The 15,233-nt window shown below is 34.7% G+C and overlaps 1 protein-coding gene across 1 annotated transcript in view; it reads left to right on the top strand.

The window, feature by feature from the left end:
- The window catches only part of gpat4 (glycerol-3-phosphate acyltransferase 4), a 79,854-nt gene that overhangs the window by 457 nt on the left and 64,164 nt on the right, over positions 1-15,233 (top strand). Inside the window, exon 2 of the mRNA XM_028799050.2 lies at positions 3,878-4,323. Within this exon, the coding sequence (XP_028654883.1) occupies positions 4,156-4,323 (168 nt within the window). The 5' untranslated portion in view covers positions 3,878-4,155. The remainder of the gene's footprint in view (positions 1-3,877; positions 4,324-15,233) is intronic.

Here is a 15,233-nt window from a genome sequence, read left to right as displayed (position 1 = left end):
AAACCAAGTAACTTGGCAATATTAAATGCAGCATCGCAATCAGGATTCATCTGTTCACCCACGGAGGTCACAGCGCTGTTTTTCATCCAAATAAGCGTGGAGATAAACTTAACGTGTACAAAAAATTGATCACCACTAAGCACCACTGAAGACTGCAGCCGGTACTGGATTTCCTTAACGGGCAGTTCCGAATGTTTTATATTCGAGTCGTGTTTGAGATTGGCAAGGAGTCACCAGTGCTTGGGGTGTACGTTTGACAGTCACATAAGAGTTTCGCAGGATCCGATCTCACCAGGGACGAGCAATCAAAAAGCTGCAATGATGAAAGAGATACGCTGGGGTTACCGCATCAAGGAAGGGACAAGAGGGTCGACTGTTGAGTATAAAATAGATTTGTCCGTGAAAGAAACCTTCACAAGCTGAGAAACAGAACCTTATTCGTTAATACTTTATATACTTTTGAGACCCCTGTAAAGTTGTTCTTTGTGTTTAGGTGAAGAAGGACAGCACAGTTCTGGTAGATAGCTCTAGAATTTGTGATGGCTAGCAAAGGACTTCAGAAGGGAACATTGAAATAAAATAAAAGCATCGTTTGAATACAGGTAGATTAATTACATTCTGCATATTTTTCACATCTAAGGTAGGTTGTTTAAGTCTTTTTTGCAAAACACATTCAAACCATGTTTAACATTCATTTTTGTGTTGCTAATACCTTTATTCAAGAGACGATCAATTCCAAATACTTTGTCCATTGCTTCACTAGGGGCACTAACAACGTGAGTAACTCACATAAGGCTAAAGAATGGATGACTGTACACCACTGGATTTGGAATCATGTGGAGTACATCCAGTGCCCTAACCAAAAGCCCACGCTACCCACATAACCATGAGATTAAAACGTCTCATGATTTAGTAAATGCATTACTAATTACGTACTTTGGTTTGCTTCTGAATCCCATATATGAGAAGGTTAAGGTAATTTGCAAATCGGTAAGTTTAGTGTTTGTGTGTGTTTGTGTCCTGTGATGGGCTGTTATCTTGCACCTGATGGTGGCAGGTTAGACTCTTGCTCCTCATGACTATGTCATGGGAAAAGTGGTTGCAGTAGTGGGTGGAAAGAGTATAAATTATCAGTCGGATTAAGCTCTTCTGTTTACCTGCAGCAGTTAGCGTTTCCTAATAAACATTTTCCTGCAGACCTTCTAGGTTGTTTATAGAGGGAAAACACCTCCCCTTTGTCCTGCCTGTGGTGTATTGTTGGTAAGTTTTTTCATATTTGTTTTGGCAGAATATTTTTGATCTGAAAATAGTGCCTTTGCATAATATAAATCCTGGCCCTTTTTTTTTTTTTTTTTTATAAAGTAAACCAAACCCAAGTGAAAGGAAACTGAAGTTTTGGGATATCCTTTGCTAAGTGCTCATTTTATTCTTGGATCTTCAAGTCTTCCTAATTTATTTTGGTGTTAGTAAATGCATCATTCAGTATTGTACTAAAACAGAGCTTAACAAATTTTTAACTGAAATTGACATTCTGAGTAAGAGCTTTTCAGTGCTGTTGCCTTGAATGACAGAGACAAGGTGAGTAATTTTGTAGGGCAAGGAAAGCCAATGCTAAATTGAAAGTATGTGAATATGATAAAACTTATTGGCTAGTTGAACAGGCTGTGCTTGTGTATGTGGAGCTAAAGATGAAAAATAACTGGGTGAAGAGTTTGCACTGTTTTGATAGGAGTTGGTAAGGCCATAGGAGTTTTTGAAAAAGATGTGGATGGGATGGTATGAGAAGATTGGGACTGGACCGTAATGATGCTCAAAGCTGAATGACGCGGTAAAAGATAATTTGGGAGGCAATTGGTTAATCTAGGATTACCTGGACAGCGGCCGTTAAACCAAGTATATTCGTGAGGAGATTAACAGTTAATATTTACAGTATATTGGTCTATTTATCTTGTCTTTTTCAGATGTATGTTTATGTATTAAATTACAATCATCAATCCATCCATTTATTTTCTAACCCGCTTTTCAGTTTATGGTCACCAGGAGGTGCAACTGTACTTGCATCATTGGGAACTAGGTTGGAAAAAACCCTTGGCCAGTAAAAGTCCATTGAAAGACACATTCATGCATATAGATACACCCCTCGGTTAAACTTTTCCAGTTTTCAGTTTCCCAGTAAACTAGTTTTTCTTCAGGATTTGGGAAATAAAATGGCTGTACTCTGAAAGAGACTGTGGCCAGAATAAAATCAGGACTATAAAATACTGATGATGCTATAGTGCAAACCACTACAACACTGCTTTATCCTTGTAAAAATAATAGTGATAGAAAAATTATTAATGATTTGGAAAACAAAACAAAAAGTTGTTTTATTAATTGGTTGAATAAAGTTTTCATTGAAAGATATTTTGCAATATGTATTAAAAGTAATGCAGAGTTACTGTATTTTCAAACTTTACCAAAGTTCATTGTGTTCATACTGTGTTTTACACTCGTGGTTGCAAATGTTTAATTCTAGTGTCTTCTCACCAGCAGTATGTGATCAGAGAAAACCCAGTAGACATTAAAATGTATCATTTTGAAACTCTGGTGTTTGCTTTAAGATATAAAAATATGACTATAGTCTGAACTTTAAGAGAAAAGTACTTTGTGAAGACCTACTTTAATTTTTCAAAATAATTTTAAAGGTGATATTTTGACAAGTATAATCTGCAAAGAATATATATGGTAATTCATTGTGTGCAATAAGCTGACAAAAATATGAGATGAGTTTATTGCCATGGAAAACATGTCAATGCAATACCTTCTCAATTTTAAAATCTTGATTTACTCTAGTCTTTAATGGAAAGTTTTTATAAAATGTTTTTTCCTTTGCATTTTTCACATGAACAGATTTTCTGTGAATTATAGTAAAATGATAGTGTATGAATTTATTTAGGTTCATGAACACTAACTACCAAGGAGAAAGAAGGTGATGACTAAGTTTGGTATATTCAGAATGCACAGTGGACTTAACATCTCATCTGTTGTATTTGATAATGTACCAGGCCACCCCCTCATGTTTCACTCTTCAAGTTAGACTACTATATATGATTAATTGGCTGAGGAGGGATTATTTAAGATCAGCTACAGATTAATTTATATTCTTGAAGATTTGTTATTGAACCAGATTTCCCCTTATATTTTCACGGCTCTGCCTCCAAATGTTTCAGGAAGGAAGTTTATATTTAAAATCCCAGTTCAGTCACAATAATTCTTTAAAAAAAAAAAAAAAAAATCTCTTCTTTATATTTCCACTCAAAAGCAAATAAGGAACTGTGTTCATTTTTGAAGTTTTACATGCTTATTCAAGAAAGTTATTTGTGAATTTTTTAGCTGTCATGTCCTTACTATATATTTGCTTTCTTTCTACATCAAACATTAAGGAAGGCATTTGCCTTATATGTTTTAGTTCAGTTACATTTGTTAAAGAATAAAGCTTGGTTTGTTTTGTTTGGAATAGCTCTTCAAAGGTAGAATGCACCCTATCATATTAATTACAGTAATGTTTTATTTTGCCAGAATGACATGTCCACTTTCCATCATCAACTTCTATTTTGAGAGTGACATGATACTGAACAGAATTACCAAGAATATCTTGGACAGGGTCCTGCATCTTTTCATAGCTTTCCATGCATATGCATATTTCTTGTTTGGTCTTGCTAACAGTTGAAAATTGTGTCATCCATATTGTCCGTTTACGTTTATGACAAATGGCAGTTGTTCTGCAGGATCTTTATTAGGGAATTAGAGCAGCCAAAACAGTGTTTTTTTTGTTTTTTTTAATGTATTTTACAGTGCGTACAAATATTTATTTTTCTATTTTCTTTTTTTTTTACAGCAATGGAGTACATAATCCTTATGTTGATATAGCCACATCACTCCTGAAAGTCATGTTGTGTTATCTTGGACTATTCTTTTCACAGACGATCTAATAAGTTCAGTGCTTCGTCCTAAGGAGTCAGAGTTTTTGTTTTTTTTTCTGCAATGCCAAGACACTCTACTTAACAAAGTAATTAATTTTGGAGATTTCCCAAATTGGGATAACATAGTCGTCCAATTCAAAAACATAGACATATACAGGTGCGTGGAGTGAAGAAAATTCTTAAAAACGCCAAGATGTGGTCTTTCCCATACCCATTTGACAATCTCATCTGCACTCTACTGGGGATCTCCTTTACAGTGTGGTTCACTCTCCTGTTGGTCTTCATCATTGTTCCAGCAATTTTTGGTGTGTCTTTTGGCATACGGAAGCTGTATATGAAAACACTCCTAAAAATATTTGAGGTAAGTATGCTACCTGAACATTAAATGCTAATGATATAAAAAACACTAAGCAGATAAGAGGTTTAAGTTTCTTATGAGAAAGAAGGTCTAATCAGTTTTATTTATATGGTTTAAATGCATAGGCAGCAAATTAAATCTAATGTATTTTTGCTAAGGCTGATTTGTTTTGATGCAGAATATAACTTGTAAGTTGGTTTCAGTGTTACCTCTCTGTCTCACTCAAAAACGTTCATTTTTTCATTAGTATAAAATATTTCTTCAGCAAATTGCCAGTTGTACTCTCTTCAGCTTTAATAGTATTTTAAACTTATGTTTAACTGTTTTACAAAGGTGATTAAAATAAATGTACAAATTTAGAGTTTTGAAAGTTGCTAAAACTTTTCAGGCCTAATCAAACTAAAGGTTTAAAGTTTTGGAATTCCATGATGGACTATGAGATGGTCTTTTGTAGACTTCGTAGCTGTAACTTCATTTGAAATGTGGAGTAAATCAACTGTAAAACAAAAATGAGAAAATACTGATAATGGCTGGAATTCTGGAAGAAAGCCCCATTTAATGGTGGTTTTAATAGGTTCTGTTGTGAGGCAGAAATCAAGTTTTCATTTACCCACTGTGAGCAGACAACTGCCTTTACTTGCTAAGCCTGTTTTAAAAGGCAGTATTAAGTGACATTGATGAGAAGGTAGGTGGAGAAATTCAGAGCTTAGGAATGCTTTTTATGGGTCAGTGATAGTAGAAGAAAGTAATACGAGGCCCATTTCTTGTGAGCCCATGTGCTTAATTCTGGTGGGCTTGTGTGAATGATCATCATCTTGACAATGCTTGTTAATTTGCCGAGCAGCAATACATGGTTTAAAAAATGTACTTGATATAGTATGCTGGATTTTGCTAATCCTTGCCATTGGTGATGAGGTATTGAATGCACAAAAAGAGAGAAGCATTAAATGGTTTGCAAACATAAATTACTGGTAAAAGATAGTGATATTAATACAACAGTGTATTGTTTTTCACATACATTATTTATTACACTTTCTAAATGAAAAAATAAGGCACAGAAAGTTGTATTGGCCACAACCTTCACCTTGCAATCACACACAAAAATGGCACCTCTTCAGGTTTATTTCTCCTTTTCCAGTGTAGGAAACAACACAAACTCTTCATGGAATAATACCAGACAAATGTATTTAATTTAGGTTTTACTTCTGTTTTTTACATCACATATTAAATCATGCTACTTGTATTGAATGTGTTTTTTGTTGGTTTCCTCTCATAGCCTAATATACGCTGTGAGATTAATTGAACTAAGGCATGCCAACACAGTGTGTAGGGCCCAATCATTTCTACAATGTAGGGAATATGGGTGGAATCGTGGAACTGACACAGAAAATAATTTTAGATATAAACATGTAAATGTCCAGAATTTGGAGAATTCAAAGTGCCATTTTGGTATTGTTTGTGGTGTTATAGTTCATTGCACATACTTTCCAACAATAAAAAAGGGTATAAATAAATGAAATTGAAAATGAGGAAAATCGTAAAACTGATTTTGGGGAATAAATGAAACCGATTTCATAGGCCTTGTATGTATGCCCCCAGTGGACTTGATTTAGTTCCGTGTACAATTCAGTAAACTGAATCAAGGTGGTGGGGGAAAGAAGCAACTAGTGAGCCGACATGCCATGGAATCGAAAATATTAAGTCAAATTTGAAAAAGTTATTTTTCATATCAAGATACTGTTTCCTTACAGCATGTTATTTATTTAATTTTGTCTATACACTCAGTGGATTTGAATTACTGTTGAATAGATGGTGTTAATGTCAAATTCTTAAGTATTTGGAGTATCAGCTGTGTGGAGTTAAATCAACACTGGAGTACTTTTAATAAATATGAATACTTATTTTATATGTCTTTTAGTTTTAACGGCTATCAATTGTATTCCCTTTTAAATGTGTCTGTCAAAGACCCTCCCATAGTAAAGAATATGGGAAGCATTTATTGTTTTACTGATGATAAAAGTAGGCTGTCAGAGAAAAGTTCATTAGTGGAGTATGATTTAAATATACTCAAAACAGTAATTTTTTAAAGCCTAAAATGTATATACTGTATTATATATAATGTATAAGAACTGTTGCTTACTCATGTTGCGCTTGCTTTAGAATTTGCAGCATTATAGAATTTTTCAAGTTACCGTCTTGCACTGACACAGCAAATATGGAACAATCTATTCATGCATTGGAATATATGGCTTTTTTCTGTTTTCTGTAAACTATGAAACAAGGCGCATTCTGTCCAATGAGAAAGTAGCCTTTTCCTTTTGAGATATGAGCTGTTTTGAGGAGGGAGTTGGTTTCTTTGCAACTTTCTAATCTTTTAGCTCCATATGGAAGAGAGTGTTACTTGAAGGCTGATTTATGCTTACTCTAGGGATGAATTTTGGGTTACCTATGTACACACAATGACATAAACTACAAAATGACTTTCTCACTTTCCTTTAAAGTGTATAGTTCTTCTAATTATACATAGCTCACATGCTGGTATTTTGTGCAACCCAGCATCATATTTGTGCTCCTCATGCGAAGTGTTTATGATCCATCATGTTTGTAATTAACAAGAAAACCATAGTGATTCCAAAGAGAAGATTATTTGGGGTTTTAGAACTTGGCTGTGAGTTCTTAATTTTGATAACTTTGTCAGCCATTGAAACTTTTTTTGCTTAAAAAAGTGAAGTTTGAAATGCTGTCACCAGAAAATTAACAAACAGCACACATGCATTGTGAGAGAGTTGCTTTAACAAGTGGTAGGTGCTAAATGTGTAAAGCAACTACATATATGTACCTAGCAGGGGTACCTGGCACTGCCCAGATAGAGTAACATGCAGGTTGTTCATTAAATACAATTCCCCATAAGGAACATTTTCAGAACAAAACTCAGCCTGTGGTCTTCCCCTCTACAAATGGGGAATCTGTGTAAAATTTGATTGATATGTTCAACATGGTGGATTTGCATACCAGACAAACACATATTCAGCTTTTTTTATGTTATGAAAAAGAAGGTACAATATAAAAATAAGAATATGAGTCACTTTTGAGATATATGGGTATGCAGAGAAAGAGAAAATAAAGTTAGTTTCTGTATTTATTGTGAATATATGGAATTTTTTTATTGTTTTCTGAAATTTTTGTAAGAAATCTACATTAATGCACGTTATAAAATTTAATGTTTAGAGTTGGATGAGTTACAACTGTCTGTAGCTGAGTAGCAGGAAATTGGAAATTACTCTAGTGGATACTTTGTCTGATATTCGTTTCACTATTAATAACTGTTTGATCCTTCCATCTTCATTGGTCACTAATCATGGAGTCAAAACTGAGCCCACACTTAAATTTCAAACTCACATTGCACAAGCATGTAATGCTTCATTTTATCATCTTAGGTGCTTAGCAAAATTTAGTCTGCATCTGTCTAAGGATGATGCAGAAACATTGATTTATGCATGTGCATTCAACTCATCTCGGCTTGGATACTGAATATCTCTGTTTGCCAGTCTATCTGTGTAGTTCGTCTAGAGGAAGCAATATGTACAAAATAACATGTCAGGCATGTTATTAAACATATAGAAATATTTGCAGCTTACACTTACCTTCTCTTGACAGGTTATCAACTAAGGTGAGGGTTTGATTCAAGATTCTAATGCTTGCCTATAAATGTATTGCTGCAGTTGTCTCGGGTTACCTTCAGGAATTACTTATTGTATACAGTATATGTCAGCTACTTCCCTTAGGTCCAGGCTCTCCTAATCTTTCACTTGTGGGTGACTGTGTTATCATTTGTATTGGAACTAGCTTTGACAGTTTATCCATGCTTTCACAACATTAGCTGATTTTAAAAGAAATTTTAAGAATTTCAAATTTCTTTGTGCATTTTGTAACTTACAGGGGTTTATCATTACTCTGTGGATTTTTTATTTTACTAATTTTGTTTCATGCATTGTATTGTAATTCAATTTTATTATCTTTTGTAATCACCTAGAGATGACTTTTGTGTGCTGTGAAAATGTATTACAGTAATCCCTCCTCCATCGCGGGGGTTGCGTTCCAGAGCCACCCGCGAAATAAGAAAATCCGCGAAGTAGAAACCATATGTTTGTATGGTTATTTTATATTGTCATGCTTGGGTCACAGATTTGCGCAGAAACACAGGAGGTTGTAGAGTGACAGGAACGTTATTCAAACACTGCAAACAAACATTTGTCTCTTTTTCAAAAGTTTAAACTGTGCTCCATGACAAGACAGATGACAGTTCCGTCTCACAATTAAAAGAATGCGAACATATCTTCCTCTTCAAAGGAGTGCGCGTCAGGAGCACAGACTGTCAGAAAGAGAGAGAGAAAAGCAAACAAATCAATAGGGCTGTTTGGCTTTTAAGTATGCGAAGCACCGCGGCACAAAGCTGTTGAAGGCGGCAACTCACACCCCCTCCGTCAGGAGCAGAGAAAGAGAGAGAGACAGAGTTTGTTTTTCAATCAAAAATCAATACGTGCCCTTCGAGCTTTTAAGTATGCGAAGCACCGTGCAGCATGTCGCTTCAGGAAGCAGCTGCACAGAAGGTAGCAACGTGAAGATAATCTTTTAGCATTTTTAGACTAGTGTCCCTATCGTCTAGGTGTGCGAACAGCCCCCCTGCTCAATCCCCCTACGTCAGGATCAGAGAAAGTCAGCGCAAGAGAGAGAGAGAGAAAAGTAAGTTGGGTAGCTTCTCAGCCATCTGCCAATAGCGTCCCTTGTATGAAATCAACTGGGCAAACCAACTGAGGAAGCATGTACCAGAAATTAAAAGACCCATTGTCTGCAGAAATCCGCGAACCAGCAAAAAATCCACGATATATATTTAAATATGCTTACATATAAAATCCGCGATGGAGTGAAGCTGTGAAAGGCGAAGCGCGATATAGCGAGGGATTACTGTATTTTCTATAAATATAAACACAATGAAAATCTGAATGCATTATGAGGCTTTTGTGGCAGATAATTTCATTTTTACCACAGTATACCTCCAGATGTGATTCCTTCCTCACTGTTGCCATTGCAGTTCAGAGTTCATTGTACTGTGAATGTCTATTCCAGTTTTCAACTGAATGAGATAAATGAAAATGTGTAAATGTCTTTATTCATTTCAGCTTTTTATTTTTTTTACCTGTATGTTTTTCTGAAGAAAAAGCCACCTATTGATGGAACACCGCCGTGCACATTTAACTACTCTTATTTACAGAGGGCCAATTTAGATTCATTAAGTACAGTATATGGGATGAATCCCCACAGTCAAATGGAAACTCCACATATAAAATAACATACTATACAAGCAGCCAGTCCAATCCAGGGCAGGATGCAGCATCAATTGTATTAACCAGTCAGGTTAAACAGGAGTACTTTGCTTAAGTGTTTTGGCTTTTCAGCTGCATGGTTCTGTACACAGCTCTGTTATATATGTAATGGAAGTACAATTTGAAAATTAGTTTGTGTGTAGTTTATATGTCTACCCCTCCAACTCCATCCACATGTCTGTCTTGGTTTTTTTTTTTTTTTAACCACATACCCAAAGAAACGTGCATGGTATTTTGATTGTCTCAGTCCTATCATCAATCGTAAAAAAGCCCAACCTTGTGTTTATCCTAAGATCTTAGGCTACTACACAGACAAAAGGAGGAAAACATTGGAATAAAACTCTTTTTTTAAAAAAGAAAAAAATGGTTACATTATACAATATAAACAAGCTTTTTGTGACTTTCATGTAGTACTAGTAGTATTACCATATTGCCATATGTATATTGGTATGTGTAGTTCAGGTAACTGTAACAGTTCTGGTTTCCTTAGAGATGTATAACTTGCACAAATACTCTGGAGCATAACATTTACTGATTCATTCACTGCACTGTCCCTGCAACTTGTGCTAAAACCCTTGTGTCTGTTTAGTTTTTTCTTGCATCTATTTTCTGGCACTGTAGTACATGCAACATTTGTTTAAGCAAAATTTTAAACATAATGTAACAATTTATCCAGACACCTGCTTTATTGCGATTTATTGACAAATCTGTAGTAGATTTGATTGCCCTTATGGGTAAAAACATATGGGTAACATTTAATTAAAACTCCATTGAAGTTTTTGGTTCAAAGGATGTGTCATTGTGAATACCCTATATCAATCAATATTAAAGCATTTTTCTACATTGTTACACATCTGAGTCTTTGAACCATTTTTATTGCTCACTGCAGAATGTCCACCAACTTATTGAAGCATGCCCAATTTTAAATAGTGGTTTCAAAACTAACTTAGGGAAAAATAAAACGCGACATGTCTCCAAAATGCAATTTTGTTATTATTATTGAAGATTAGTGGTGTATTAAAAAAAAAAAAACAACTTGAGAGAGTGCTAGTGCTAATCATGCTGAAATACCAAAGATAAATCATAGTGCCAAAACTGACGTATTGATTTGATACAATTAACTTGTATGCTTACTACTGTAGATATTTTTAGTTTTAGAGTAGGATGCAAATTTTGGTTATATTTTATAATTGGTAGTTACCTCGTGTGATTCATAACTGTTACTCATTAGGATAGATTTTACAGAAAAAAATGTTATTGCAATTTATTTTAACAGCCTCTTTACATTTTTGACAAATGTTTTATTAATTTTTGTTTCAGAATAGGAGCATATCTATGTGCTTGAAAGTCAGTCATATACGCAGCCTGTCAATTGTCAAGCCAGAATCCATGAAAAATGCACCAGTTAGACAGATAATTCAGGCATACTTCTTGCCTGTTGTTACAATTAAGGTTCATGTTAAAAATCATCATTTGCTGCAAATTACAATATACAAGGGAAGCATGCGATTGGAACTCAGTTTAAGAAGGCATCAGAACTACAATATTTATCTGTTATCATAAACGCACAACTAACTTGCCTGCAGTTCCCCATGTCTGCCTGGGAACAGTTAGCTTCTGGTTAAAGATGTCAAATTTATGTGTGGTTGAGACATTTTGTGTCTATAGTACTTCTGATTTATTTTTGTAGTGGCAAAATATTATTCACATGTACTAGTGTAGTTTCCAAAAGGTCATTGAGAGTGCAAGCTTGTTAGTGATAGCTAGTTGTATTTTCATCTCTTCATGTTTCTTGGAAAGCATTTTTCTTCTGCTGCATACGACTATAGACGGAATGTTATTCTGTGGCTAAAGATAACTGAATAGCTGCTGAAATCCTTTGTCTTCAACAACTTTGATTGGTAATATATTTTGTTCTATTATTGTTCACACCCTCTATGTAATTTCTTCTGATCCCATCATTTTTTCCTTGCTAAAGCAGCCAGTAAGGTAGTTGCCGCAATCTGAACTTTCATGTAATGTGCTTGTTTTATATGGAGTAATGAATTGTAGATGGTGCTGCTTTCAAATTTCTAAACGCTATTAAATATTACAGCAAATGTCATCATCTTTTGCTGAAAATATTTTCTGAAATTAGCATGCTTAAGTGTCACTGATGGCATCTGTTCTGCTTCTGAATGTAAAGCTGTATGACGTAATGTAGCTTGAATACTGCTTTCTTATCCCTGCATAAATGAATGGCACATCTTAAAGTAAGTGTATATTTGGCATTGGAGTCCAGCAAGATAAATGTATTTACCAATGTAAATGTAATCATATAATCAATAATATTGCTTGGTTTAAATTGTTTATGCAAGTTAATCATGCAAGTGTAATTGTTGCATCCCAAGATTAGAGCACAGTGTGAGACAAACATATAATTACACAAATAACATTTATATAAATAAACGTAATTAATTGTCATATTATCTTATCAGTGAGTAACTCCATGATTTTTTGATTGACACATACCATAATGTAACTTGTCATTTAAAAATAGTTGGGAAATGATGTGCCCTTTGTAATAGTGTCAACATTAAACTAAAATAGTTGTTTAGCAAATAAGGGTTTGCAATATTCAACATATTATGAAATGCAGAAAAGACTATTGTGAATTAATAATGTGTGTGTATTAAGTTATGTTAATTTTAAGAATTTACTAAATGTAAATCATATCGTTGATGTTGTTGGACCCCTTTCATTCCTCATATATCTGTTTTTCATACACCGTCTATTAGCAATTTCTGGAAAGGTATTTTCAAAATATTTCCTTGGGTATAGTAGGATCAACATGTTGTGTATGAACAGTATGTGTGTGTATGCATGTATGCGTTCTTGTGTACTGTGATTAAACATTTTTATAAAGTAATGAATATATTTTGTCAATTCCACAAAGGGTAAATAAATAGCTTTAGGAAATGCAATGCATGTTATAAAGGTTTCCGAAATTGGATTAAAGACACATCACATAGTATATTCATTGAAGGTTAGCACCCACTCATGGAAGGAGCAGATGCAGAGAATTAAAGACAGGTTGTTGATAGACAGCTGTTGCTTGAAAACACTTGCACGGTTCTTCAAAGATGCTAAAATCAATTGGCCTAGGTGCATGTCCACCCGGAAGTGTTAGGGAAAGTGAGAGATTTTGTTGTCTCTGACCTGCAGTGAGGTTCAAGTTGGAGCTGGTGGTGTAAATGTGTAAGTAGTAGATAAGACCAATGATAGACACGTGAAAGGAGCTATGGAAAATCCAGAAAGCGAATTTATGGGGTGGCTTAGAAAGGAGATGGCAGATGATGTGAGCCCTGCGGCCCCCAAAACCTAAAAATACCTACTCTAAAATAAAATCCAAGACCATGTTAAACATGCTTTAGATTTTGCAATTACATTAAGAATTTGTAATGTAAACATCTCAAAAACATTCCATTCTTTTGTCGAAAAAACTATTTAGTAAAAAATTCCTGTTAGAAAGACAAAAGAGGACACTGAAGTGATGCCTATGGCAAATGACTCCTTCTTTCTTTGTTTCATCTCTGACTCATTGGGGGCCATTACCTCTGTAGACCTTTTTTTTTTTATTCCTTCTTCTTTTTCTTCTAATAATGAAGGCAGAATTAAAGAAATAGTAATAATTAATCCAATGAGAACCCACACTTAGTTTTTTTTTAGGTTAGGTTAGGAGCACGCGCTGATACACCACATTGCCACACCCACCACACGACAAACCAGCTCAGGATCCAGATTAGGATCAGAGTGCAGCCATGCAACGGGTGACACTTCAGCACCACACAAGTTCAGATGGAGTGGAACAGTGTGAGAATTTTATGGTGGCTGGAGTGCCAATTCTGTCACCGACCCCCAAGTTTTTCCCTGCAGGTTGGAGGGCCTACATGCTGGATGGATGCAGATTAACATCATACCCAGGCCTGAGCAATTGCAGGTTAAGGGCCTTGCTCAAGGGCCCAACAGAGCTGAGTCCCTTTTGGCATTTACGGGATTCGAACCGCACTTAGTATGTCATTAATTTTTAAAATAGTCTTTAAAATACACAAATGCACACCAAAACACACACACAATTTGCAAAAACTAGACATGGGAATAACAAATTCTCTGAAATTGCATAATGGAAAAAAAGCAAAAGTACAGCAGTTTAATTTCAAGAACATCCAAGTGAAGTCACAAAATAAATATCCTGTAAAAACAAACAAAAAGAAAACCGAGAAAATACCTAAATGATTTTTCAAACAAAAATAATACAAAACTCACATTAGATTAATGAAACTTTCAACCAATAGGAATACAGAAAATGTCAACCAAAAATATAGAAGTTAAGAGAAAGTGTTCCTTATAGTTATGGATTTTCCCAATAAATTTACAATGTATTGGGGCAAAGAGTAATTACCACTGCAACTCATTATACAATTTCAATTTTTTAAATTAACATTTAGTTTGTTACTTTCTCAGTGTTTCCTTACAGCTGCATGGACCTGGAAGACGCTCTATCAATAGAAATGATTATTTAATTATAAATATATATGTTTCAGTGTCATACTTGCTCTTTGTGAAATAAGATTTCACAAAAAATTCCCTTTTGTTGGATAAGTAAGAAATCTGGTTTCCTTGCATAATACGTTTTTCTGATAGGCATCAACTTCAGTGAATGTGTTCCCAGTTGACAAAATTGGGTGGGTATACTATAAGTGAATACATAAATGGTATGCACTATACAGGTTTGTTTTGTATTGCAGAAAATTTTAAATGCATTGTGAGAATCTGTCTATAATAACCTCTTAGAGGTATTAAATAAAACCTATTGTGAAAACAGCAGATTATGGGAGAATAAATTACTGGTAATTTTAGTGCTTTTACTTCCCATGAATTTCTTACTATATGTAACCTGACTTGTGAAATGAATTGATAACATTTTTCTGGCACTTAATTTTTTTTAATTGTTTAAGGAAAAGCTTTTTGTAAAAGTTAAAGCAGAACTGCTACATTTATTTGGATATATAAAAATTATATTCAGATTTTTTTTTTTAAAAAATAAACAGTCTGAAGTAACCTTTTATTAGTCATTGTTGTATAACCACTACTGGTGCAGTGGTTAGTGATCGTGCATCCATTGCCCAGGGTTTGAAACTAGGCATGGCTGCTATATTTGCAAAGTTCGTGCACATTCTTCCTCTTTCAGGCACTCCTACTCCCACAGTTCCTTAAAAACCTATGTATACTGGCATTTACAAATTTGTCCATATACATATATGGACCCTATGATAGACTGTTGCCCCATTTGGAGCCAATTCCTGTTTTAAGCCTGATTTTGCTGGAATTCGTTTGAGAATGTTAGGTATGTTATGTGAAATAATTTAAAAATAGCATGAAGTTAATTATGCCTTTAGTTATTTTTGGTTTGTTCCCTTTCTCTGGGACTGTGGTAGGTTGAGAAGACCATCGTAGTGTGATTGTGCTGCATGTCTGTCTTATGAATGT

The sequence above is a fragment of the Erpetoichthys calabaricus genome, chromosome 1 (genome assembly GCF_900747795.2).
Source record: "Erpetoichthys calabaricus chromosome 1, fErpCal1.3, whole genome shotgun sequence".
NCBI lineage: Eukaryota > Metazoa > Chordata > Cladistia > Polypteriformes > Polypteridae > Erpetoichthys > Erpetoichthys calabaricus.
Note: the sequence above shows the minus strand (reverse complement) of the source record. Positions and strands in the feature narration are given on the sequence as shown.